This window comes from Macadamia integrifolia, chromosome 7 (assembly GCF_013358625.1).
Source record: "Macadamia integrifolia cultivar HAES 741 chromosome 7, SCU_Mint_v3, whole genome shotgun sequence".
NCBI lineage: Eukaryota > Viridiplantae > Streptophyta > Magnoliopsida > Proteales > Proteaceae > Macadamia > Macadamia integrifolia.
This window is the reverse complement of record NC_056563.1, coordinates 30,341,526-30,367,761: the sequence shown is the minus strand read 5'-3', so window position 1 is coordinate 30,367,761 and position 26,236 is coordinate 30,341,526. Positions and strand designations below refer to the sequence as shown.

Here is a 26,236-nt window from a genome sequence, read left to right as displayed (position 1 = left end):
TATTCTATTTTTTTGTTCTCATAGAATGAAAAAATGTCAAAAACGTTTTTCTAGATGACTACCAAACGTAGCCTTATTTTTACCGTTCTAAAAGTCTCATCCAACCACAAAAAGTGATGGATGAAAGCAACAACTAGGCCCCCACCAAAAAAAAAAAAAATTAAGTTCCAATCAGAAAAGGGAAAAAATTCCAAACTTGGGTGTGAAAAGAAGAGCCTTGTGGAGGTGTAGGAAGGAGGTAGGCATTCTGATTCGTGAGATACCTTTCTAAGAATAGAATTTTACTAACTAAAAGCAAGTAAAGGGTCAAAAGTTTGGTGATGTCAATGCCAAGCCCATTACTAGGCCTATCCATTGCTGCTACCCCAAGGACCCAAGGACCCAAGGACCAAGTCACTAAGGTCAGAGTTCCTGGTTCTGCTCTCTTCGCGTTTTGGCGCCCAAAACCAAAGGGCGTAAGCCGCCAAGGAGGGAAAGACAGAGGCAGAGAGGTATGTGCGGACCATGGGGCACCTTCACTAAGCGCTCCTTCTCAAAACTCTCCTCCCTTCTCAGGAACTCCACAGGAATTGCTTCCGCTTCTGCTTCTGCTTCTGCCTCTGCTTCGCTTTCCTCCTCCTCTTCCGGTCCCTCTCCTTCCAGACTCGCCATGGATGAACTACAGACCCTCAAGACTCGCCTCTGCATCATCGGTAGCGGTCCCGCTGCTCATACCGCCGCTATCTACGCCGCCCGTGCAGAACTCAAACCCATCCTTTTTGAAGGTTGGATGGCCAATGGTATTGCCCCCGGTGGTCAACTCACTACCACCACCGACGTGGAGAACTTTCCCGGTTTCCCCGATGGTATCATGGGTATGGAGCTCATGGATCGCTGTCGCAGCCAGTCCGTACGCTTCGGCACAGAAATCTTCACCGAGACCGTTACCAAGGTCGATTTCTCCACTAACCCTTTCAAGATTTTTACCGATTCCAAGTCTGTTATTGCCGATGCTGTTATTGTCGCCACCGGTGCCGTCGCGAAGCGTTTGAAGTTCCCTGGTTCGGGTGATGGACAAGGTGGGTTCTGGAATCGAGGGATCTCTGCTTGTGCGGTTTGCGATGGTGCGGCCCCTATATTCAGGGATAAGCCGTTGGCTGTGATCGGAGGAGGTGATTCCGCTATGGAGGAGGCCAATTTTTTGACCAAGTTTGGGTCTAGGATTTTTATCATCCACCGCCGGGATACTTTTAGGGCTTCCAAGATCATGCAGAATCGTACATTGAGCAATCCTAAGATCGAGGTTGTGTGGAACTCGGAAGTCGTCGAAGCCTATGGAGATGGAGATAAGGGGGTTTTGGGAGGTTTAAAGGTGAAAAATGTGGTGACCGGGCAGGTGTCGGATTTGAAGGTTTCTGGTTTGTTCTTTGCCATCGGGCATGAGCCGGCAACCAAGTTCTTGGATGGCCAACTAGAACTTGATTCTGATGGTTACGTTGTGACGAAGCCCGGAACAACACAGACGAGTGTTAGAGGTGTCTACGCGGCTGGTGATGTGCAGGACAAGAAGTACCGACAAGCGATTACTGCAGCTGGCACAGGTTAGTAAATTGGTGCTTCTATCTGTTGCCCAAAATCTTACTTTTATTTTCTCTCTATAGTCTTTGGGTTTTTTTTTTTTTTTTTTTTTTTTTTTAAGTTGATTTCTGAAGGTAAACGTAGTATGTGTTTGATGGGTTTCACTATTTAGTTGAGCTAAGCAGGAATGGTTGGTATGTAAGAAAAACCTGCAGTTTGGTCGTCCTTTTTTTTTCTGAGTTGGTCTAATTTGTTGATTTGCCGTATTTGCATTGGAGGCTGTTCTGTTGCTTCAAATGAACTCCAACTTTCTTTGGTAAATTGGATTTTGATATTGTTGTGTTGTAAATAGATCCTTTTCTTATATTACATAGGACTTGTGACATTTTCTAGATGAAAAAAGTGATTAATAATTATCTGGGTGAATGATTTGGAGGCTCATAGGATGTTTGAGAGCCCTCAACTTCCTCCAGGGCCACTCTCAGCACTGGGTTTTCTGTGGTCGTCCCCTCCAATCTGTAATTATTGATGAGTTGTGGCTCTGCATGATAAAATTCATGTTCCTAAGTTGTTAACATGCTTGCTTGATGGCCTGTCCACAAAGAACCCACCCAAATAAATAGAGATATCACAACTGACAAATATATCACTTGATGAAAAGACATTGTCTTTTTGTCCCATTAGGGAGGAGAGGTTTGAGAAAAGATTAGTCTCAGATTAGTCCCTCTCTCTCTCTCTCTCTCTCTCTGGGGTCACCAAGATATCAAGGAGAGGAAACTCACTCAAAATAGAATGATTTTACACATATTACTGTATAAGAAGAGTATTAGCGGGGTTTTCTTTAGTCCCTAACAATCGTCAGCTATAGGTGTTATCATTCAATGACTAGTTATGAAGGTTCTTTCACGAAATTGTTGCTCCTTTTTTTTCTTTTTAAATAAAAAGATCTGGTACTAGTTCATCACAGGCTACAGTGATTGGGATCTCTTTCTCTAGGTCTGAGCCTCTAGTTTTTGGTTCCTTATGAGTTCCTTTCAACTCCTTAGAAAATGACTGGGCAATTCATCTACTTCTCTTAAGCTCCTTTGACTCCTTTTGGTACCCTTGGAACCACATGTTCACATTGGTTAAAAATACTAGGATTTTATTGTCAATGTCATGACATTCTTTGAAGCAGGTTAACCTCTTGGTGATTGGCTTCTGTAATTTTATCATGTGGCTGCCCAAGGGTGGGATAAAATTGGAATGCGTTTATAGTTGCTCATGATCTGAGGTGACCCTGTTTCAGAGGGATGAGAAGTTTTCAAAGAATATTTACAATTGGGAAATTCTGGGTTGATGTTGGAATTACTGGTGAGGATTTTGGTTGGACATTGCTGCAGGGAATTGTTTCTGGCAAGCAGTCTTCGTCCTTCTAACTTGAAGTTTTCCCCTTCTCTTTTCTATTATTTTAGGGGAATTGAAATAGAAGGCATTAAGGTTTCATCTCTCCTGATGACATGTCACCACTGTACTTGGGTCAGAATCTTGCATTTCAATCCCAGATGATGGTATAAGATTTGTGTGACTAATTTATGAATACTGGATATATTGCACAAAGTATACAAGGATAGGTAATCGGATCCCATCTTTTGCATCTCATGATGAGAAAATCACCTCAATGAATGATGTTAGGTATATAGTTCTGCAGATTTTTCCAATAACCATTCTCATGCTGGTCGTGAAGAAAACATTTCCTGTCTTTTTCTTTCTGCAAGAATGAGGGGAATTGTTTGCTATAAGTGTTAACGTATTTGTAGGCTTATTCTGTCCTCCCGTTACATCGCCATGTTGCTATGGACCATTTTCTGTTTATAGGATTTAGACTTTGATTTCACCACCTCCCTTGATGCCATATGACTAACATGCATCAGGTTACTTGTCATGCATATTCCCCATTCAAAGTCTGCATTTACCATTTACAATAATGGATTTCATTTGCTTCTATTTTGAGATTATTTGGCTTCTTACTTTTTTCATTTTGTTCAGGATGTATGGCTGCATTGGATGCCGAGCACTACCTGCAAGAGATTGGTTCCCAGGAGGGTAAGAGTGATTGACTATCTGTGGACTGCACCAGTAAACCATCCTCATCTCAAAAAATTTCTTCGTATTTGTAGAAGGAAGCTTTCAGTTGCATTTATTTGCGCTCTCACCGGGATCTTTTCTGTTATAACGAGATGGAAAAATAATTTCTGCAAGTTTTCCCATAAAATTTTTATTGTTATCGTTCTGCTACAAATCTTTGTGTTGATTGATCAAGCATTTGTAGTACTGTTCTCTGTGGATCCTGATATTTCAGAAATGATATAAACAGCTTGAAGAAATCATTTATAGGAATTTATAAAAAAATGAAATTATTATTGGTGGAAAGAATAAATGTCCCATGACACTTGACTGTTAAAATTTTAATCTTTGTAGACACGGAAACATCATGGAATTAAGACTTTCTCAAGCTTTTCATGAATTTTGTTTTGTTATAGACTGCCCTCAAAACAACATTTCAACAACATTTCACAGGTTGCTCATCACAACATAGAGAAGACCAAATGGGCTCCTCCTACTACTCCTTTCATAAAGGTAAATTGTGATGCGTCTTGGAGCCCAGATCATAGTAAATGTGGGTTGGGTATTGTGATTAGAGACTCTAGTACGTCAGTTCTCTTGGCGGTGTCTGAAGTTTCAAGTTTTGGAAGCATCTTGGAAGGGGAAACCCTTGTAGTGCGCAGTGGACTTCTAGAGGCAATCTCCCTGGGAGTTGAAGCTCCTCAAGTGGAGTCTGACTCCAAGGAGGTCATCAGCCATATCCAGAGATCGGCCAACAAAGCTTCTTTAGCCATTCAGCTTATTCTCTCATATATCATTCATCTCTCTACTCATTTCAATGATTGTATTTCTTTTTTATTACTAGGGATTTTAATCATATAGTGGATTCCTTAGCTCGAAAGGCACTATCAAGTTCATATAAGATAGTCTGGCCAAATTCTATTCCGTGGCTAATGGAGAGTTGTAACTCCCCAAGCACCCCACCACCAAAAAAAAAAAAAAAAGAAGAAATTTTTCTTCAGGGATGTCCCATTCAAATGGCATAATGGGCTTGGGCTTGAGTGAATAGTCATATTAGAAAGAAAGAAGATCCGGCCCAGACAACATTTTGGATAGCCATGCCCAATGTGGGGATTCTTTCCCATGCTTTCTCACATGATTAACTCTCTCTCCTCCCTAGCCTTATGGGCCCTATTGACGATTGATGTGGCATGGGAGATATTCACCCCCACATTGGCAAATTGGGAACCCTTGCCCTAATTAGAAATAGGACAAATTACAAAAAAAGGATGTAATTTTTCTAATATTACTAATTAATTTGTACAAAAGTTCCCTTATAACAGTAAAGGGACAATACCCTTAAGTTCTTTGCAGCAGAGGTTTTGAAGTACTAGGGGGATGGGAGTTCGTTAAGGGGTTGTTAAGGTGTTACGCATGCAAACATCATAATAATATGGGAGGGGGTTCTCTAAGCAAGAGGCATAAGGAAGTGCCCTAATGAACAACGACGAAAGTATCATTTCATGTGAGAAGAAGAGAAAGAGGGGGCGAATGTACTCTTTGCAGTTGGCTCAAAGAAACTTTTCAATGGACCAATCTTAGTTGGAACATTGATGGAATAACAAAGAAGATTTGGGGCTTTTATTATGAGGGCATTTTTTGTTGATACAAAAGTATTTACATACGGTATGAGGGTTCATCTCTTTCAAGTTATTATGAGACTTCTGTGTTGACTAATAAAAAAATATTGAAAAGGAGAACTATTATTATTGTTATTATTATTATTATTATTTTTGGTAAGAAAAAGTAGAACTGCTATCTTGTTCTTCATTTATGATTTGGGAAAAATGTCATCAAAAAATAAAAACATAACATATATTGAAATATTTTAACACTAAATAGAACAAATGCAAGGAAGTACAAAAATATATTATCTATAACATAAGAAGTGGTTATCTATTATATAGACTAACAAGCTTGGGAAAGTATCTCCTACTGGGAAGACTACTTGCTCAATGAATTAATATCTCAAATCCCAATTGTCATTTGAGAATTCTCATTCTTTCCTTTGTCTCTCTGCTTATTTTAGCAAAGCCATCGAAAATACTCTTACTCCATTTAACTGCAAGGGAAATTGAAGGGAAGAGAAATGAAAATTTTCAAACTTAAAAAAAAATAAGTTTTATAATCATTATCATCAACATTGTATAAACTTCATAAATTTCTTACCATATTTAGAATTGATACTTTTTAGATGTAATTTTTATTCTCCTTTTCAAATCCAAGGGATGCAAAGTAAAGTAAAATTTAATAACTAAATATGGAATGATTTCGCTGTAGTGACTAACTGTGTGGGGTGATATGAATACAAAAGTGTCTTTATTAATTTTAAAAATTCATTTCCCTTACTGCATGAAATCATGAAGGTTAAACTTCAAAATTACGAGAAAATCACCATGAAACCATGAATTCTTTTCATTCTGAAGAGTTCACCGTAAAACCATAGAACCTCAAATTGTGAAAACTAGAACTAAAACTATGAAACCCAACACAACAAAGTTGCAGACATTGTCGGAAGCTGCCAATTACTGCCAATGTTATAGAATCTCCTTGGCTTGGAAGGAGTATACCCAGACGGTAGTAGAAGGGATTCTTCCAATGAATAACACTCAGTTTGTCTCTCGTTCTCTGTCAAAATGGAATATCAGAAACTTATTTAGGTTAAAAAAAAAGCAAGGATTCTAATTTTGATTGTTATACCAAAATCACATATAACTATGTTTCTGATATCCTCCCTCTCTCTCTCTCTCTCTCTCTCTCTCTCTCTCTCTCTCTCTCTCTCTCTCTACACAAACTCCCACACCCCAGTCAGGAGGCCAGATTCTTTCTAACCAATTAGAAGCACAGAAGGAGACTCATGCATGTCTAAAATGATTGATGAATATCTATTTGCAATGTTCTATTATTTTATGAATATTCTTGCATGTACAAATTAGGTCAAATGTAAAGCTTCTCTACAATCTTGACTGGAAAAAAGCTAACTCAGCATAGAAGTTTCAGAAACTACCAGACAAGAAACAAGGCCATCGTAAACTAAAATTTTCTTTCAGTAATGGAAGAAAGAAGATTATAAAAGGCTTCTAGGGTTTAGAGATTTATATACTTGATACTTTAAGTGTTCCAAAACCCTGAGTTCCAGAGAAAGAGAAGGCACTTATATATATATATATATATATATCTTTTCCAAGTTTCGAAGTTCCAAATTCCCAACAGGTCGTCTGTGTCTTTTTTTAGTTCTTGGGGAAGTGGGTTTTAATTTTCCTTTTCTTTTACAATCCAAGGTGGGTGGAAAATAATACTTTACATCATAAATTCCATTTCTCTATAACAACAAGTGAAACAGATGGTGAAATCTTATAGAGACTGATTAGAGTTCTTTATCAGTCTCTAGTAACTGACAAGGGAGCTTTCTTTCCTACTACTGTAACGTTTGGTCAGCAAGCAGGTAAGTTGCAGGTTAGAGAGAGAGAGAGAGAGAGAGAGAGAGAGAGAGAGAGAGAGAGGTTATCAAAAGTAGGGTTTACTGAGGGAGGAGCATAACAGGCTTTTAAGGTTCTTCACTGTGACTTTTTTCTCATTCTGGGTAAGTAGAAAATGATTAAAGGGAGCAGCTGAAAAAAGATAAAGAATCCATGCCTAGACTCAAGACAGACCAAACTATCTTTGTACTTATTTGGAATTGAAGGTTCTGAGTGAATTAAAAAAATAAGGTTCTCTGTTCATCAAATCAGTACTAGGTTTTCTCAGAAACACATATATTAATAGAACTATAATTCTAATATATATATAATATTCAATATTGTAAAAGAATTAATAGCAATGAAAATGATTTCTTTATTATTTTCACTTCATCATTTTATATATTTGAGCTTGGAAAATCTTCCAAGAAGCAGACAAGCCAATGAGAAGGTAACAATTGATATATATATATATATATATAATTAAACTGGTAACAAGTGATGGAACAGTAATTAAAGAAACCCAAGAAATGTTTCAAAATATTATAAATAAGAGAAATCCAAGAAAGAAGAAAGAGAACCCTAAAATGATTTTTACATGAATTTGAGTTTACAGACCTGAATTACTTCTTTCAGCCTCCCAGCTTTCTTCTTCTGGAAGGACTTGATCTTATTGTTGGATCCTCCATGAAATTACAATCTTGGCCGGCTTCTGAAAAGACATGACTTGTCCTTAGTTCTTCTTCTTCTACTTCTTCTTCATGAAATAGCTGAGATGATCCAATTCCTTGGCCTTGCAAATTGATCAAACTTCCAGTACTTCCATCAGAAACTGTTGCTTCAAAGTTTCGATGTTCAAATTCCATTTCATCACCATCAGCTGATCACCACTAGAATGGAGGCCTTGCAGCATTGCCACTCCAACCAAAAACATCACCTGGAAACTGATAATTCGCCATGTTACCCCCCAAATTATAGAAAGGAACACCACCGCCGCCACCACTACCACCACCACCCCCACCACCACTGCCACCTGCACCCTCACCAAGTTGCCCACCTCCACCACCACCTGTAACACCTGAAGACTGTGATGCAGTAGGCTGGACCTGCACTGGCGAATCCTCTTCTTCCAACGGTAACCTCTCAAACACTGCATTGGCAAACGATGCCGCCATCAACACCACCGGCCCTGACGCCACCAACGGCCCCACAACACTTCCTCCAACAACCTGTCCCTGTCCACCGGCCAGAAATATCGTCAACCCACCAGCTCCAGGTGGCGCTGGCGGTGGCAAGACAGTCCCCGAAAGAGACAGTATCTCAAACCTCCCGTGCAGAGTTACAACGCTCCCCGCCGGAGCTGCAGGCTGCCGCAACGTCACATTAGCGACTGCTCCGCCACCACTGAGGACACAGACACCACGGCCTCGGCGCCTTGCATAATTCGATACCGATTCAACAACATCGGCGCCAGCGGAGACTTCGAGTACATGTGATCGGAGTGCATTAGGGCTATCGCGGGTGACGATTATTGGTGGTTTAGGCTTGTTCTTTGAACCCGGAGGACGACCACGAGGGCGGCGATTTCCGGTGGCAGCACCAGAAGAAGTGGTGGCTGCACTGGGGTCAGACTTCTGGTCCTTCTCTGGAGAATCTCCATTGGAATCTGAGATTTGGGTTGTTTGGTGTTGAGGGTCTGAGGATCTTTGTAAGTGGAGCTCTGCAGGTCTGAGTAGCTGGTGAACGTAGCGAGATCCTGGGCCTTGTTCCAAACCCGCCATGGCCACATCTAATCTCTCCCACCACTTGCTTGCCAGCTTTCACTTATTTATTTTTTGTTTTTCCTTCTTGGATCTGATCTCTCTTTATCTACAAACTGCAAAAAATCCAAAACCCTTCAGCTAAGAAGCTACGATCCAAACAAATAATGCTGTAAAAGCTTCAAGTCTCTAATTATAAATTTTCTTCACTCCATAAATCCAAACCCCCCCCCCCCCCCCCCCCCCACACACCCACCCAAAAAAAAAAAGCACTCAAAATCCAAAACCCATCTACCTGTTTCAGAACCAGTTACTCCTCCAAACCCAGATTCAGATCTTTGACTGCAATAAAGAACCAGAAAGCACACAAGTGTCTGAGAAGAAAAACAAGAGAGACTACTAAGGTAAAGAGCTCAACACATGTAAGAGATAATTAATTCCATCTGTTTTTCTCTGAAGGGAAAGAATCAAATATGGGGGAGGGAAATACTTTTGAGAAATTGATTGAGTTTGGAAGTCTGAAATCAAGCTGAAGGAAGGGGGAGAGAGGGAGAGGGAGAGAGGTTTTGAGGAAGAAATGGTGGAAAGAGTGGAAAGAAGGCTAACACAGAAGCAATTACGAAGACTGAGTCCTTGGCATATGAGAAGAAAGAAATATATTGTATTAATTAACTTTATAAATAAAAGAGATTAAGTAATATTAACTTAGGGTAAAGCACTTAATGATGCAATAACAGTTCTATCTCCTCTACTTATGGATAACAGTCGGTATTCAAAGAAATATGTAAGGGTATTATCGTCATTTTATGAAAAGAAGTCTCACTATAATCTATTTGTTTGAGGCAAAATGGACCAGCTGGTTCAAATAAGGGATATAGTGAATTAGTGACTAAATAGTCCAGGGTTCTCCACTTGACATATTATAAATGTCAAGGACCAAATTGGTTTCCTGTTATATAATTTATCAAAAAAATTTTGACTTCATAATGATGGGAGATTTTAAAATTTCATTAAAAAAATATTTAATCAATATATAAACACTTCAATTGTAAAAAAAATTATACACTAAGCCACTATGAGATCAATAATATTGCTCATTTTGATTTAAAACAAATTCAACAATTCAAATTAAGAGATTATATTAAAAAGCCAATGAATGCTTTATGTTATGCATGGATTTGGACAGTTGATTCAATAAGTTAGGGGTTTCATCACTACCATGTCTTTCACCTTCTTTTAATTTTTTTTTTTTTTGAGGTAATTTTATATATTACTTGTTTCACCATTTCACGTGCCAAATCTCCCATGGTTTTATTGTATTGTAGAATTTTTTTGCACTGTTTGTCAAGTTAGTAGAACTATATTTATAAACCAGTCAATTCAATACCAATAAAAAAATAGGAATTAATTAATTTAATATTAAATATAAAAAAAAATGCTAAAGCGATATAACATACTAATATAAATGCCAAAATTTAAAATATAGATATTATATTGAAATGAGAGGACTTAAAAAGTCTACATTTTGGAGTCTTATTATCAAAAAAATAAACAAATCTTTTGACTTTCTACTATGTTTTCTGACTCATTAGAGTTTGCTTGGATTAAATTGAATGTATATCCAAACATATATTGATATTCATTTCCTCTATACCTTTGGTCATCTCCACATAATTGGAGGCTATATTATATAGATGCAATCATGCAATGATAATTTTATTTCTTAGTTGTTATTATAAGCTATTAATTTTTTTAAACCTCTTTTTTGTTTCTTGTGGGGGGAGGGAGATATATTCATTAAAATTTCCTTCCAAGCACTTTTTCAATTGTCGCACATTCTTCAATAGGCATATCATTTATCAAGGATAGTACATTGAAAAAGTTAATTGCAACAAATAACAAAACTTTCTTATTGTTCTTGTAATAAATTATAAAATTTTGTGATGAATATAGGAAAAACCACTGGTCTGGCAGAATATAAACAAATACCGAATGGTGATAAAACCATTTCAATAGTTGATAGAGAGCACATGGTCTTAATTAGTTACATGTCAAATCCCAATGCTTAGTTCAATCGTATACATTCTCATGTGTATTGGCATGCATCATGTGTATTCATACACACAAACTATATTTGAACCACTATTAGATCTCTCCTAATATTCGATGCTTAGTTTTATCATTTGGCAAAGTCTTTTTAGATAAAAACTTGACATGTGAGTGAGGGTAACCCTTTTGCAAATATTTATATCTTCATGTTATGAACATTTGATTGAGCTGAAACTTAGTATGTTAACAGATGATGATGTAGCCAAGTTCATAAAATTTGAGTGTCAATGGATCTGCCATGTGACAAATATTCGAGCTATTCTAGAAATTTTAGTCATGCATAGTTGTTATTATTATTGTAATTATGTTCATATATTTTTTTTGTATTATACATCAAAATTATTTTAATTTTTGATTTTTTTTCCTATATATTTTATGTAAGTCAAATTTGTTGCTCTTGTTTGATTGATAAATTTTGTATTTGGCATAATCTTTTCAATAAATTATATTATATTAAATTACTTTAGCAACAATTCAGATAATGAAAGTTTCAAATCCATTCTTACTCTTTAGTTTTAATGGCTTTTATTTTTGTGATTTGCCTTTTTCTTTCACTTTGGTTTTACACTTTTACCGTGGCGGTATCTTCGAAAGTTTCATTAATGTTGGACATCTTTTGCCTTCTTTGGCATCTTGAATTGAGGATTTATTTGGCAGGTTTGATAGTTCCCTGTGGTTGAAGGATGCCATAGATTTTTTTTTTTTAATTCATATATGATGTTTCCTACCAAAAAAAAACCTTGGGCTATTCCTCAAATAAAAAAAACAGTGTTAACATGGTTTGAATTCCAACCCCAACATTGAGTAATTCCATAATTTATGGGAGTCAAAACATGCTTTACTGGAAATCATGCATTAATGGATCCTTATCTCGGCGAAATAAATAGAAAACATGTGATTACACTTTTAAATTTATAATTAAAAAATTCAATCCATTGTTTAACACAACCAATAAGAGGTTCTATAGTTATTCATATGAGATGACATTTCGTAGAGGCTATGCTCTTCACATTCACCTAAATGTGCAAAATCACATAAATGATGATTAAAGCTATCTATCTCACTTGACATACAACTGAAGACTAAGGGCCCGTTTGATAATGTTTCAAGAAACGTGTTTCTGCCGTTTCTGTTTCCAAAAACAACAGAAACGGAGTAAAAAGCGTTTGATAAAACTGTTTCGTTTCACTTATTTTCAGAAATAGAAATAGAAATTTTTACTTATTTATGGTTCAAGAAACGACCTAGGCGAAACAAGTTCAACTTGTTTCGCCGTTTCTGGAAACGATTTGTGGCCATTCTTTCATTGGTTACTATCGACTTCTAAAAACATGACTTATCAAACACCTTCAATTCCGTTTTTGTTTCTAGAAACGGAAAGTTATGTTTCTGTTGTTTCTTGAAACAGAAACGGCAGAAACGTTTTCAAACGGGCCCTAAGTTTTCATCCACCCTTAGAGAAAGAAGAATTCCTTCTACACTGATGATATAACCTTATGATTGACCTTTGGGTTCATCATTTATTCCCACACTCTATTGTTCACAGTCATAAATATCCATCCTTGGTTCAATCAGAAGGTTTAAATCAATGTCTATGGTGAGAGGATTCTTCTTTCACCATAGGTGAAGAAAAGAAACTTGATCCTAAAAGGTGTGAACAAAGAGAAAAAAAAAAAAAAAATAGGGGCACACCAAGCACGAGTTGAGGGAAACAAGACTGAATTGAAACTTATTGGATTGTCTCGGGTTGGGGGTATTGTGAAAACAAACCCATATCACACTACACAAAAACCAAATCAAACATGAAAAACCTAACCCAAAAAACCAAAAACATAAAACCAATAAGAAACTTATACCAACCTAGAAACTGAATCTAACCCTATATCAAACTAATAAGAAAAACCGAAATCGAATCATCCATTATTGATTTGTTTCGAATTCATCTATTCTCACATCAAAACCAATATAATCAAACCAAACCCAAACCAAAACAACCCAACCCAACCCATTTGACAGCCCTAGAGGTGTCCAAGCCAAACCTAATCTAGAATCCAGATTCTGGTCAAGGAACCCCAATCCTATCTCCAGCTACTTCTCCCATACGTAAAGGGCAAGTAGTCATGCTTCAACCTCATATCATGTGCTGTTAAGTTTGTTTCGAATTCTTGACCTGTTTTGAATACAGGTGGACTTTCTTCTATGTGGGTTCTCATCCCCACTCGCGCACAAGCTCTTCTCTCCACAGTCCAACTTGGCTGCCAAGTGGACCCACCACCATCATCGAGTGGGACTCTTGGACATGCACCAAGTTTTCATGCGTTTTAATTTACCAAAACACCCTTCAGATGCATTTGAGTCATTTAACCTTCCTAAGTGTAACTGGACTCACTTTCCTTCTTCCATAACTTTCAAACATAATTACCCAAAATTTCACCCAAAAACAGAAAAACATCATTACCCAAAATAAATTAATTAATTAATAAAACATCCAATCACAGTCGCATTTCTATGCTTTCATATGATATGAATTTTTGTCAACATTCAATAAGAAAAAAAGAATTTGTTGATTAGATCATTTATAATATAGTTTTTTTCTAAACAGATTTTTTTTTTTTTTTTAATGTAACAAAAAGGAAGAGAAATTGTAACCTAAAGTCATTATTTGTAGAAATCCCTCAAAACAAAAGTGAGTTATCGTATGTCTACATATGTTTGCCGAATCTTTGATTTTTTGAACGATTCTGTTATATTTAACATAAATGTATGTCGACAAAAATGTCAATAGAGAGTGATATCTCTTTCTCTTTCTCTCCATCATCTTTCCATAAAATTCAAATTGTTGTTTGTTGAAATCAACGAAGCGATGTAAATAAAGTTATGTGATTCTCCTCCTTTCAAACCTTTGAAATAAGAAATACGAATTTAGGGAGATGTCGAATAGTAATTATAATAATTTTCTATTTAATATGATGAGTATATATAAATTTATTTGGTTCTTGTCCTATCAAAAAGGGGAAAAAAGTGACAGCATGTGTTCCCTATTTAGCCCCTCTCTCCAAGTTATCAAAACTACTAAATTAGGAATATCTGTCGAGTTAGAATTATATATTATAAAAGTAACATTGATTGATATTTGTATAATAATTAATCTAATATGTTTTTCAAGCCACAAGAAATGGTAGTTAAGAGGTACAATTCTTTTTTCAAGTGTGATATTATTTGTTTCATGGCCAATCATATTATCTTGTCTTGGAGGTAATTAAATCACATTCCACACTATTAGATCTCATATTTAAATGAATTTTAAGAGTGATGTAACTTTTAAAATGGGGAAAGCTTAAATATCCAAACATGACTTGACATATAAAATTAAACATTTCTTCTCTGATTAGATTTTATAAACATTAGGCGCCACTTAATGTGTGCACTATGGGGTTGCTTTCCTCTATTGAAATCTTAATCTCCATTATAAACTAATTTAAGGACCACCTTTTGGGGTGACCAGAAAAGTTAAAGCATACTGCTTTGATTTAGTGCTAATTAAAATGGAGGTTAACCGAGGCCAAAGTAAGCTTTCTACAATGTATATGCTTTCTTGTGTTGGTGATTCTAAGGAATAAGAATCATATCTAATTAATCCTTTTAATTATTCTTGACATGTTGATGGAATTCAACCCAAAAACCCGAGTTTCATACTAGAGAAACATTTTTTTTTTGGTGGGTGTAGGGGAAGGGTAAACATGCTTTTCCCAAGATTATAATTCTAACAGTCACACAATACCCGACCAATGTAGGAATAAACTCTCCTCCCATCCCTAACCATAGAGTGCACTCATAGGATCACATATTAAGCACGAAACGAATCAAGCTTTCGGCTTGATAATTAACCTATTTATTAATCCCAAAGCCGCTTGCCTGCCAAAAGGAGGGATATAAAAATTCCCTCATAGAAATGGTTTTGCTCCAGGCAAGTTTCCATGGGCTTTAGACTTTATGGTTCACTCATAGTGGAACCCTAAAAGTAAGACCCACTGTTTTAAAAGAATAATGAGTTTATCAACACTGACTCTACATAGTTTAGGTGGAAATCTTCTTTTAATGAAAGATAGATCATATGTCACAACTCACAACTACTATATAAATAGTTTGTATAAACAAACAAAGCCAGGGTGGAATATGCTCATCTTTAACAATCCACAAAGAATATGAAACCATGAGAAGAAACCAATTTCACCATAGATTGTGCCTTTATATATACTAATTAGTTCATTAGAAGCCAAAAGAAAGCTAGTACTGAAGGACACGATACCTCAACTTACAAGATTCCATCCAAGGTTTAGAAGGTGAGTTTTAATCACTTGATCGATTTGGATCAATTACCTGTATAGTTTCAAGGGTAAAACAGTAAAAAAAATTGTACCTTAAAAAAAAAAAAAAAAAAAAAAAAAAAAAAAGGGCATAACTGATCGATACTCACCGATCCGATACCATCCCCTAAATCAATGGTTTTAATTGAAATGTCACTCATGTTCTTATACAAAACCAAAATGAATAGTTATTATTAATGTTTCTTTAAAAAAAAAAATTATTAATGTTTCTTTAAAAAAAAAAAAAAAGAGAGAGAGAGGCCAACATGGAGTCTTAAATAAAATAAATGGTGGGAAGCCCATAATTCTCTATAAACTAAAAACTTGAAACTTTTAGGAAGGAGGGATGAGGGTGAGGGACCACTTAATTAAAATAATTGAAGCACATTAAGCTTTGACAAGGCCTTTCGGTATCCTCTACATGGCTTAATTGTCAATTAAAAGCATAAGCAAGTTGCAGATAACTTTAGAATAATGTAATGTTTATAGTGGAGGCACACTGCCTCATCAGCAAAGACAGACATGTGGGTCGACACCAACTCCGTTGTCGTTTTCCTCAAATTCTTTTTTCTCAATTGCATTTGGTTGTACCAAAGATCCCTCTTAAGTTCATAGAAGAGTCACTTTTTAATTTTTATTAAATGTAACCTAATCTCTTCATTTCCTTTTCTTATTAGTAAAAAATAATAAATATGTGGATGAAAATGGGAGGAAATGATTGAATCCTCCCATGTTGTTAGTCTTAAGTCATATATAGAATACATGGGGAGTTTGTTAAGTAAGTGGTTGCTTGATATCTCATGGTCTCATACAATAAACATTTGACGCATGGTTTTTAATTTTTACTAAAAAAAAAAAAATCAAAATAAGAAAAAAATTCTCTAAGCAAATGGCATGAGATACACCAACATTCTATCATCACGATATTCACTTAAATCGATCGAATTTGAGATCGTGCGTCTATCCACATAATTCCCAATTCGCTATAACTATTTAGGTAATCATATGGACAACCCACATATGGGTCTCTATCTCTATCTCTATCTCTCTTCTCCTAAGTCATAACACATTTTCCTGTCACTACCCTCTATATATGAATCGATCATGTTTTTTCTAAGAGCCCTCTCCCATAAAAATATATAGGTTTGTAAAACCGGACCAACTAGAGAGCCACCAAAGGGGTTGGTTCTATTGGGTGGGACCTAGGTTCAATCCAACTTCTTACACATTCAACCTAAAGAAACCCAATTGTTACAATTGAATTTTAATCCAGTTTGCTTGAAATCAGATCATAAAAATGCCCGACTGTAACCGACCAGGACTGACTCATAGACACCCCTAAACCCAATTGTTACCAAATCGGACAAGTCCCATTCAGAGTTGAGATGCCTACCAAACTAACAGACGGAGTCAAATCGTTTAGTGGTCATTCAACGTTGGATCTTACATCAGGTCCCATGGCGTCCCCACCAGTGACTATTGATGACAGTGCCCCACATCAAGTATAAAGAGTGGAGAAACAGATCTTCAGGGACCCGTTCACGTGACATATGCCACGTCGGCAATGGTGGGGACAGATCTTCCGGACAGGTTCACGTGCCAGTCCGCCACGTCGGCAGTGGTGGGACCTTGGGTCCGTGGCAATCCAAAATCCTGGAGCATATCCGGGAGATTTGAGTGTAGGTGGGTCCACATCACGTGAAGTTGTCCTTCTTATGGACCGGTCTCGGTGGGGTAAGAGGCCACGTGGGAGGATTGCCTTAAATTCTTCATTTTTGCTTTAATTTTTCTACTTTCTGACGTGGCGGGTGATGCGATGCGTTGCGTGGGGAATCGCGTGACCGTTCAAGTGGGTGCGCCGTTCCCTTCACGAGCTTTTTAAGATTAACAGCTTTGACGAATGACGAATGACGAATGACGAATGAGAAATGGCCACGTTCTGATAGTGTCCACGTGCCGGGAAAAGAACGGAGTTCACAGTTGTATTCGGGCTGACCACCTCACCAAGTAAAGTATCTGACCCGAATCCGAGAATCAGATTCGCCAATCACGATGCTCTTTTTTGTTTGTCCCATGGGGAGGTGGTTAGCAAAAACATCCTCTGAATGCTCTCAGTCATCGATGCTCACTGCAGAAAATAATTACTCGAGATGATTCTACTACAGGGGATGGACACCTTAACATTGGGAGGGAAAGGGTAAGGAAAACCCCTGGAATGAGGAGTCCACTTGTTGCTTTACTGTTCGGTGGATGTTCTTTAGAAATGTTCTTTAGAAATCTAAATCTTCAATTAAGTAATGACACTATTTAATTAAGTGAAAGCTCAGCTGGTAGAGCTCGTGGCTTTTAACCACGTGGTCGTGGGTTCGATTCCCACCGACGGCGTTTAATTTACTCTAGTTTTCGTATAGTTTTGATACAGTTATTATGGTATTTGATATGGTTTTACTTTATAATTTTGCAATTCTTTACTTTTAATAGTATTTGGTATGATTTTGAAACGATACTTACCAAAAAGGTGGGAATTATTTACCTTTTTAATCTAACGTAGAAGCGTACATGTACATATATTTGCATGCGTGGATTTTCATAACTCATTTTTATCACTCGACAAACTCTATTTAAACTAAAACTTGATATATGAGCAAATGCCTAAGGGTCTATCAATCCACAAAATTTGAATCAACGTGCCAGATTTTTGGGTTGACTAGACATAATTTGCCAATCAAGAAACAACCAATAACTCTAGAAAGGACAATTGTTTGCTCAGTTGATTGGTGCCTCACCAATAGAGTGCAAGCTCCCAATTGGTCATTGCTTCGATTCTCCATCTTCACCTTGTGACATGAGGTACCCACTCTCACCAACTTTCCCCTCTCTCTTGTAGCTGTCGTTAAAGTTCCACTGGTCTGTTGAAAAAAAAAAAAAGCAATAGGCATACCAATACTTGAACTCTCGCAGACAACCTATGAACGAGCTGTAGCGAAATAACCAACTCTATATGGAAGCTGTGAAACTATATCAGGGCCGAAACATGTAATTCCACACTCTAGTCTGTACTACTAGGAGTGAAACAGATATAACCAATACCCATCAAAAAAAAAAAAAAAATCAGATATAACCAATGGAATTTGGATATTAAAATGGTCATCTCTAAAGCTGCACCATCAAAGGCTCACCAGCCATGGTGGGAGCATTATATATGCAGCCTTCAAAAGGATGTGGCTTATGGTGCTGCCAAAGGAAAAATGCATCAATCTTGGAAGCAATCAGTCTACAAGTAGGTAAGAACAGTTCAGTACAACAAGTTTTCAATACAATCAAGAGTATGAATACTTTAACCCTTGCATTTCATGATTTATGCCGTGTAATATTGAAATATTTTATCCCTCCATTGCCCTTACCCATTAGTTTCCAAGCGCCCAAGGCGCAGTTCAAGAATACAGACCTTGTTTCCCTTCATCATCGGAAAAGCTAGACTAAAAATAGAAGGCAGAGACCAAGGAGAACGCCTCCAGTATTTTCTGAAGGTGCTGCTTTGCCCCAACAAGGACATTGGGTTGTTGTGGCCAAGTCTTGTGATCAAATCCTGCATTCAACCTTCTTCGAAAAAGACACAAAGCACATTCAAAATTTTCTCTTGCATTGAGAGCGAGACTGCCACAGCTTTTCAAAAATACAAAACCAGGTCTCCCCTTCCCATACCTGTACCATATTGTCCATTCAAAATTAAAATCTCTGGGCCAGTTAAAGAATGTGGCACTTGCTCTATTCTATTTCCCCACTCCAATGCCATAAGTACCATATGTTGCATTCCATTGCATCAGAACTGAAAAGTAAGAACCGATATTAAAAAAAAAAAAATCAGTGGTGAAGTTAACTGACTCTATTCACCATGAAACCTTGGTGACGGCTTAGCATTTAAAATAAGCACAAAAATGGGCCATCCCACTAGAACTGGGTACAGGCAGTAGCCAAGATGGAATATCATAAAAAGTGAAGAATATTTATTGTCAAATGCCCAGATGTAGACACATGTTAACTGGAAGGAGTATCAAAATTAAGATCTCAAGCTACATCGCTTTTGATGGATGAGGTCACACATACAATACATAAATGCTGCTTCCTCTTTCTCACTGAAGTTGATAACAATATGAAACTACTAACTAAACAGCATCGAAATCAAACTTCCTTATGTCATTCACCTTCTAAAAAAAATAAGATGGAATAACCAGTCAACACAATAGAACATCATTAGCGTCTGGCCATGAAGAACGAAGCCAAAAACCAGTGGTGCATAAAAAGCCCCAAAATCATAAACCCTTCCTCGCTTCCACAGAAAGAATGAAGAACGGAACCTACTTTAAAGAACTCCCCAAGGAAACTATAGAGGAGACAACTATAATAACTTTGGACTAGATAGTCCCAGAAACAACATGAGCTTTCGAGAGAAATATATAAAACCTAGGTTCACCATTCCTAACGGATCCAACCCTGATAACCATAGCCTATCTAAAATGGTGTGCTCACCAGGTTGGCCAACAAAGCTTAGAAGCACAATACAATCCCAAGGTCAGTTGAAAATTTACTATCATTTGTTTGGGCTGAACTCATTCCGAGTCATATTTGATATTTTTAAATCCTGTGATGGGGTAAGCACAAAGCTGAGCATAAAATTGGCATGAATTTATTCATCAGAAAAAAAAAATGGTAAAAGATGTCGGGGATATGGCCATGCTCCTAAGTTGGTTTTGCCCCTTCTAGGTTCTCCCACAAAAGATGCTATGGAGATGGCCATTGTCTGGCTTAGGTATAATTGCCAGTTTCCCTGCTCCCTAAAGCTCATCTGGAATGCCAATCATCCAAAACTGTACAGAAAAAATGAAGATGTAAAATAAATGGAGTGGCAAGGAACCTTTATCCTAAGAATAATGAAACAAACAGAGAGTTAGTGAATTACTATTAAAATAAATCTCTTTTTAAGGATTCACTTATGCATTCAAATGCCCAATAATATTCTTATTATACATAATATTTTAATTCATTCATTCATCCCAAAGGACCCTAAGATTGAGTTCTCTTAAAAGACAGTTGAAGTCAGAATATAGTCAAGAGGAGGGGAAATGGATCGTGATATGTTTCCCCATCCAGCACCCAAATAGATGGAATTTGCAATTCGGTTTTTCAATCATTTTCAGTCAGTTCGGGCTGGAAATTGACACCCCTACTTTGGTGGGTGGGGTCTTATCTCATCACACCAAAGGGAATTCAGATGTAGGGAGAACACCGGCCTGTTGGACAAAAGGATGTCACACAAATTGGAGTTTATTTTGGAATGCAGACTGGAAACATATTAACATAACACCGAATGAGAACAGATTCATAAATTGTGAAGTGTTATTCTGGAATAACTTGTATCCCTTAGGGTCTTACCTGTATGTCACATAAGTAAAGGGTATACTTGTAACTATTCTGTTTTATTGTCATAAATACAAGGGTTACTGCTACCAATTGTGGATCTAGCCATTCTCTCTAATCGGTAGCTTATTTTCTCTCTCCATTCTTTTCCTCTCCTTCCAGATACTACTGCTACTTACTGGACCTGAAATTGTCACATGTTGCTAGACCATTGAATAACCAATAATCACGAACCTTCTTGTTTTGAGAATCCCATCAGGGCTTTCTGCCGTTGTGTGTGCAGCATCCTATGCTGTTTTTGGTTTCTATAAGCCCCTAGTTGATCTTACATGGAACGCTGTTAATACCCTGCGCATAAATAATCTACTCTTTTGTTGCTGTTTATTCATATATTACAGTCGTATATTAGCTTGCTATTGCCTTTTTTTTTTTTTTTGGCTGGAACTACAGATTGGATATATCTCCCATCCAACAGTTGGATGCTTTAGATATTAAGGGTTTAGCCTCCTCCATCGACTCGAGTTTGGTATTGATTAAATCAGTGAGTAGGTTACTCTTGGTGGTTCTGCAATTCTCAAATTTCAGGATTCTATTTTCTGATCAATCACTATTGCCACCTATCCAGAGTCCAGACATTGGATTATGCCCAGCTTTTGGAGATTTAAACCATTATTTCAGCCCTACACTCGACCTAAGTTTGGGCCTGATCAGAGTTATTGATCTATCGTTAGTTAATTTCTCTCATTCTTAAAGACGGGATATAGCTTGCAGTTTTTCTTGTTGAGAACTTTTGTAACCATCTGTTAGTTGGGGTTCAACCATCAGGTTGCTACTTTTTATCCATCAAATTGTTACTGGGTTATATCCAAGGTTCAAGGTATCGGGTTTCGACCCTTGGGGAGACCGAAATTTCGAGGAAGCCGGAGAATTTTACCCGGTTGGGTGGAAACTTCGGTTTCGATCCCCAAAATGTGTGTTTTTTTTTTCTTGAGTTTTTATGTATGTCCTATTTTAGACATTTTTTACACATTCACATAATTAATTTCATGGAAAAATACATAAAGTCATACTTGTGGGGTCAACCAAAGTTTGGTAATGTACATTGAGTCGTTGATTGAAAGTCTGAAACTATACTACATAAGTACATAGTCTACATTATATGTAATCTACAATCTACACAAGTACATAATACATAATGCAAAGTGATGAGGGTAAAAATGTCACTCCTTGGCCGAGCCGGCCCCATGGCTCATCCTTGGCTGAGCTGACCCCTTGGCTCATCCTTGGCCGAGCCGACCCCTTGGCTCATCCTTGGCCGAGCCGACCCCTTGGCTCATCCTTGGCCGAGCCGACCCCTTGCCTCATCCTTGGCAAAGCCGATCGCTGGTTCATCCTTGGCCGAGCCGACCCCTTGCCTCATCCTTGGCCGAGCCAACCCCTTACCTCATCTTTGGCCGAGCCGATCATCCAAGTCATCCCTGGGAAACCCGACCCCTTGGGTCATCCTTGGCCGATCCGACCCTTTGGCTCATTGATGTAGATAAGTCACTTGGGCTTATTTTATTGCAAATAAGCCTTGGGTTGTGTTATATATGTGTTGGGCCTTTGATCCCATGGGTTTTCTTTGAAATGAGCCACTTTAATTGGCCTAAAATATGGGACTTTCATCCTCTGCCGCAGGTGCGGCCGTGCCGCGAGGATTCGACAGCCGAGACAACATCGGCACACGCCCCGATGCCGTGCCAGCCATCGGATCCTCGCCGCATGGCCGCACCCGCGGCAAAGGATTTTTTTCGTAAAATATGGATAGAAGGTAGGAAAACGGGATTTAATTCATTAGTTTAATTAGTTGTTATTTAATTCAATAAAGGCCCATTAGGCCATTGGTTGGTTGTAAAGTCCTATATGGACTATTAGTTAGTTAGGTGCCGTTTGATAACACTCTGGGAGAATGTTTCTGGTGTTCTTCTATTATGCGGGAATGCAAATAGAACAGAAATATGTTTGGCACGTCCGGTTCATTTTTTTATTCTCCCGGAATGAACCAATGAAAAAGAATGAGTAAAGAATAAATTGCAAGAGTACCAAAAAGTTGCTTTTCTATTCTTTTAGAAACTTAAAAGAACAAAACTATTCAAAACCCCACAATCTCTTTTCTCCATCTCACGACCAAAAACCCCCAAATCCTAAGGAGAACCTGCAATAGGTTTTCACTCTCGGTCGCGGCTTCCTGCAACTGTCGCTGCTTCCCTGCAACGGTCGCCGCTTCTCTCCTCTCGGTCGCCGCTGCCCTCTCTCTCCTTCGCCGCTTCAACGGTTTCTCCTCTCGGTCGCAGGTTGGTCGCAGGTCAGTCGCCGCTTCCTTCTATCTCTCTCTCGGTCGCAGGTCGGTCGCAGGTCAGTCGCCGGTGGCCGCTTCCTTGCCTCTCACGATCAAAGCCTGTTTCCGAGAATTTCAAGTTTTGTTATTATTGAGAGAGGGGAAAGTCTCTCTCTCTCTCTCTCTCTTCGAAGTGCAAATCAAACTCTCGTTTTCGAAATTTCGAAATCTAGAGAAGTGCTTAGATTATCGGTTCTTCTCTAATGGAGATTCTTTCGAGTCCGATCAGCATTTGTTCAAAGGAGAATCAGAAGATCTATCAGGAATGGTTTAACTTTGCCGACACAGGTTCCTCCTCCCTTTCCATCATTTCATTTTTTTTTTTTTTCTAATTTATTGGATCGATCTCGCTTAAATCTTCAAAGTTTCCAACCTGTTTTTCGTTCTTTTCTTCTTTAGATGCCGACGGCCGCATTACGGGAAACGATGCGACCAAGTTCTTCGCCATGGCTAATTTATCTCGGCCAGCACTCAAGCAGGTTTCTTTCTTCACTATTTGCTTATTTTCTTCTGTGGCTCATAATTCGTCCTCCTGTTTCACCTTTAGGATCCACATTTTTGTGCTTCTAGATGAACTCTTTAAATTTAGAAGCTCTAGATTATCACTATAGAGTATGGACCCAATAGGGTAGTATTTTACATGATGATGTTTATTGAGTTTAATCCCTCCAAAAACTTCTGTTCTAATTTGTTTCGCATAGCAAGTATCAGTTACATCCACTCTTTTTCTATATCTTGGACGAGCATTGTGAAATTACAATTTATTGATTTCTTTTCTCAAAAGGGCATTGCAGAGCCAGTTCATGTGGTCTCTCAGGAAGTGATTTTATTTTTAGGGAAGGGGCTAGATAATATCCTACTTTATGTTTACCAGCTAAAAGGTTTTGCTGCATCGCTACATCTGCTTGTTCTGGGTTCCATACGTTGCCATATTGGTGCCTAGGATGTTGATTTTTCTTATGCCTAACACAAAGGGAAGTGTAGCATGGATGTTTCTATCTTGGTTACCATGTCTGTCTGTAATTTGATTATAATTGTTTCTTTAGCTGAAATATCCTTTTATTTTCTTCATAGGTGTGGGCAATTGCGGATTCCGAACGTCAAGGGTTCCTTGATTTTAATGACTTTGTTGTTGCAATGCAGGTTCTGGCATACCTTAATACTTATTTATATTTTATCATTTTGAGAGAAACTATTTTTTACTAACTTCCTATCTTGAACAGTTAATTGCATTAGCACAAGCAGGACATGAAATTACACAAGATATTCTTAGCAAAGAAGGTAAATTAAGGAATGATTTTTAGCTTTGTCCTTTTTAACAGATAGTAGGCATTAAATTATCAAAAAAGAGAAGGGGAAAAAAAAGGATGTTAACGCTCACGGAGAACAAGAAGATGGTGATATTGCGAGTACTTCTACTACAATTCATCAAGGCAGTCAACGTGTACAAGGAAGACAGATGAATGAGCTAAGGATACAAATTGCAAATCAGATGGCAATAGATAAGGGTTACCCCTTGATTTGATTGTTTATGTAATAAAATTTCAAGACACCTATTTGCAGCTATGATTTTTATTTTGTAATTCCTATAAACTTGAATAGTAGACTTTTGTTTTCTTATTAAGATAAATGTGGGAACTCTTTATGTTTATATTTTATTATTTCCTTTAAGTAATAGTATTTTAAAAGATAATTTCATAAACAAATTATTTCCTTATTTAAGTTAAATTTGACCATAATAGCATGTTTGTAATTATTGATTTCATTGTTCAAAAGTGAATTTTCATTATTATACTCTCCAGGAATAGAAGTGTTTGCCAAACGCTGTTTCTGTTCTTTTCCTGTTCTAAAGCCATTTCTGAAATAGTTTTACCAAACGCTGTTTCTGTTCCGCCAGAGTGTCTTCACAGCATGGAATCGAAAAAGAACACTTCTGTAAAAGAACACTCTCCAGGAATAGAAGTGTTATCAAACGGCCTCTTAGTCCTACTCCATTATGGAATCATAAAGTCAAGTCCTAGTCCTATTTTGAATTCCTAGTTATAGTAGGAGTGTCTAGTCCTCTTTGGAAACTGGCTCCTAGTATTAGTATGATTGTAAACTTGAATAGAGAGGCATATGTACCATTATTGACAGATTTGAATGAAAAGAAAGTTTTGCAACTAAATGCTTAGAGCAGCTAAGATAGCTCTGGGTGAGAAGCCCAGGTTGAGATAGCCACCTCCTCCCCACTTTCCCTTGTTTCTTCTTTGTTTAATCTTTCTATTTTCATTCTTAATTGTTGTTGTTTATGTTTACTGCTGTTGTGAGTATTAAAGAAGTTCAGATCTGTCCAAACATTAGAAACCAGAATCGATCAGCCAAAGAGTTCATGTTCTTGAAGACCATCTGAAGTCGACCAACCGTTTTTCTGCAGAATCATGAAGTTTTCTCTCTCCTAGGTCAGAAAATCAAGAAAACTTGTAACTTCACAACCATCCGCCAGAATCCTCTCAACTTTAGGGGTTTTGTACCCTCCCTAGGGACTATCTACGCCCAAGAGTGCAGCTCAATCGGACACCTACAGACCTGGCCGCACCTTTCTCTCACCTTTCTCTCTCCAACTCTATAGAAGGTCTTTTTCTCTCCTATCAAGTTGGGTTTTGGGTTGGTTTTGCTCCTATATGGGTATTGTATCCTTGGGGGTTTATTTGATGGTTTTATTTCTTTGTTTCATGCTCCTCTTTTTATTGTTTGGGGTTATAAACTACTGGGATAGTTTCTTGTAATCTACTCTTGCATTACTCATCTTTAGCCAAGCCGATCCCTTGGCTCATCCTTGGCCGAGCCGACCCCTTGGGTCGCCTCCCTAAGGAGTCTAATCCGACCCCAGCGATTGCGGGCACAATCCCGAGGATCGCTCATCGCCAGCCCAGCAGATCCAGGTTAGCAAATCTTATCACCAGGAGATATCCCAACAAGTAAGGTAACAGTTACCTAGTGGGACTCTTCCAAGAGTTATCCTAACAAGAGTGAACGACTTGCCAAGATAGAACTCTCTTC

At 37.8% G+C, this 26,236-nt stretch overlaps 3 protein-coding genes and 1 non-coding gene across 6 annotated transcripts; 3 read left to right on the top strand and 1 right to left on the bottom strand.

Annotated features, from left to right (window-relative positions):
• Nucleotides 1-353: 353 nt before the first annotated feature.
• On the top strand, nt 354-3,969 carry LOC122084532 (thioredoxin reductase NTRB-like). The gene is made up of 2 exons (XM_042652841.1): nt 354-1,580; nt 3,586-3,969. Exons 1-2 carry the CDS (start codon nt 494-496, stop codon nt 3,654-3,656), a joined length of 1,158 nt encoding a protein of 385 aa, XP_042508775.1. The 5' UTR covers nt 354-493; the 3' UTR covers nt 3,657-3,969.
• Nucleotides 2,283-24,513, top strand: LOC122084534 (EH domain-containing protein 1-like). Its single transcript, XM_042652843.1, has 5 exons — nt 2,283-2,304; nt 23,302-23,482; nt 23,594-23,673; nt 24,269-24,337; nt 24,418-24,513. Exons 2-5 carry the CDS (start codon nt 23,398-23,400, stop codon nt 24,496-24,498), a joined length of 315 nt encoding a protein of 104 aa, XP_042508777.1. The 5' UTR covers nt 2,283-2,304; nt 23,302-23,397; the 3' UTR covers nt 24,499-24,513.
• LOC122084533 (AT-hook motif nuclear-localized protein 25-like) lies at nt 5,618-9,536 on the bottom strand. 3 transcript variants are annotated; one of them, XR_006141925.1, is made up of 3 exons: nt 9,216-9,536; nt 7,779-9,036; nt 5,618-5,764 (listed from the first exon to the last, which is right to left on the bottom strand). XR_006141925.1 is itself a non-coding variant. In XM_042652842.1 (2 exons), the coding sequence occupies exon 2, from the start codon at nt 8,939-8,941 to the stop codon at nt 8,051-8,053; it is 891 nt and encodes a 296-aa protein (XP_042508776.1). In that variant the 5' UTR covers nt 8,942-9,036; nt 9,216-9,536; the 3' UTR covers nt 7,674-8,050. The 3 variants fall into 3 exon arrangements, 1 of the variants encoding a protein (XP_042508776.1); XR_006141926.1 differs by lacking the exon at nt 5,618-5,764 and adding an exon at nt 6,074-6,330; XM_042652842.1 differs by lacking the exon at nt 5,618-5,764 and having other exon boundaries at nt 7,674-9,036.
• Nucleotides 17,708-17,787, top strand: TRNAK-UUU. Its single transcript has one exon. It is a non-coding gene; the product is annotated as a tRNA-Lys (tRNA).
• Nucleotides 24,514-26,236: the final 1,723 nt, after the last annotated feature.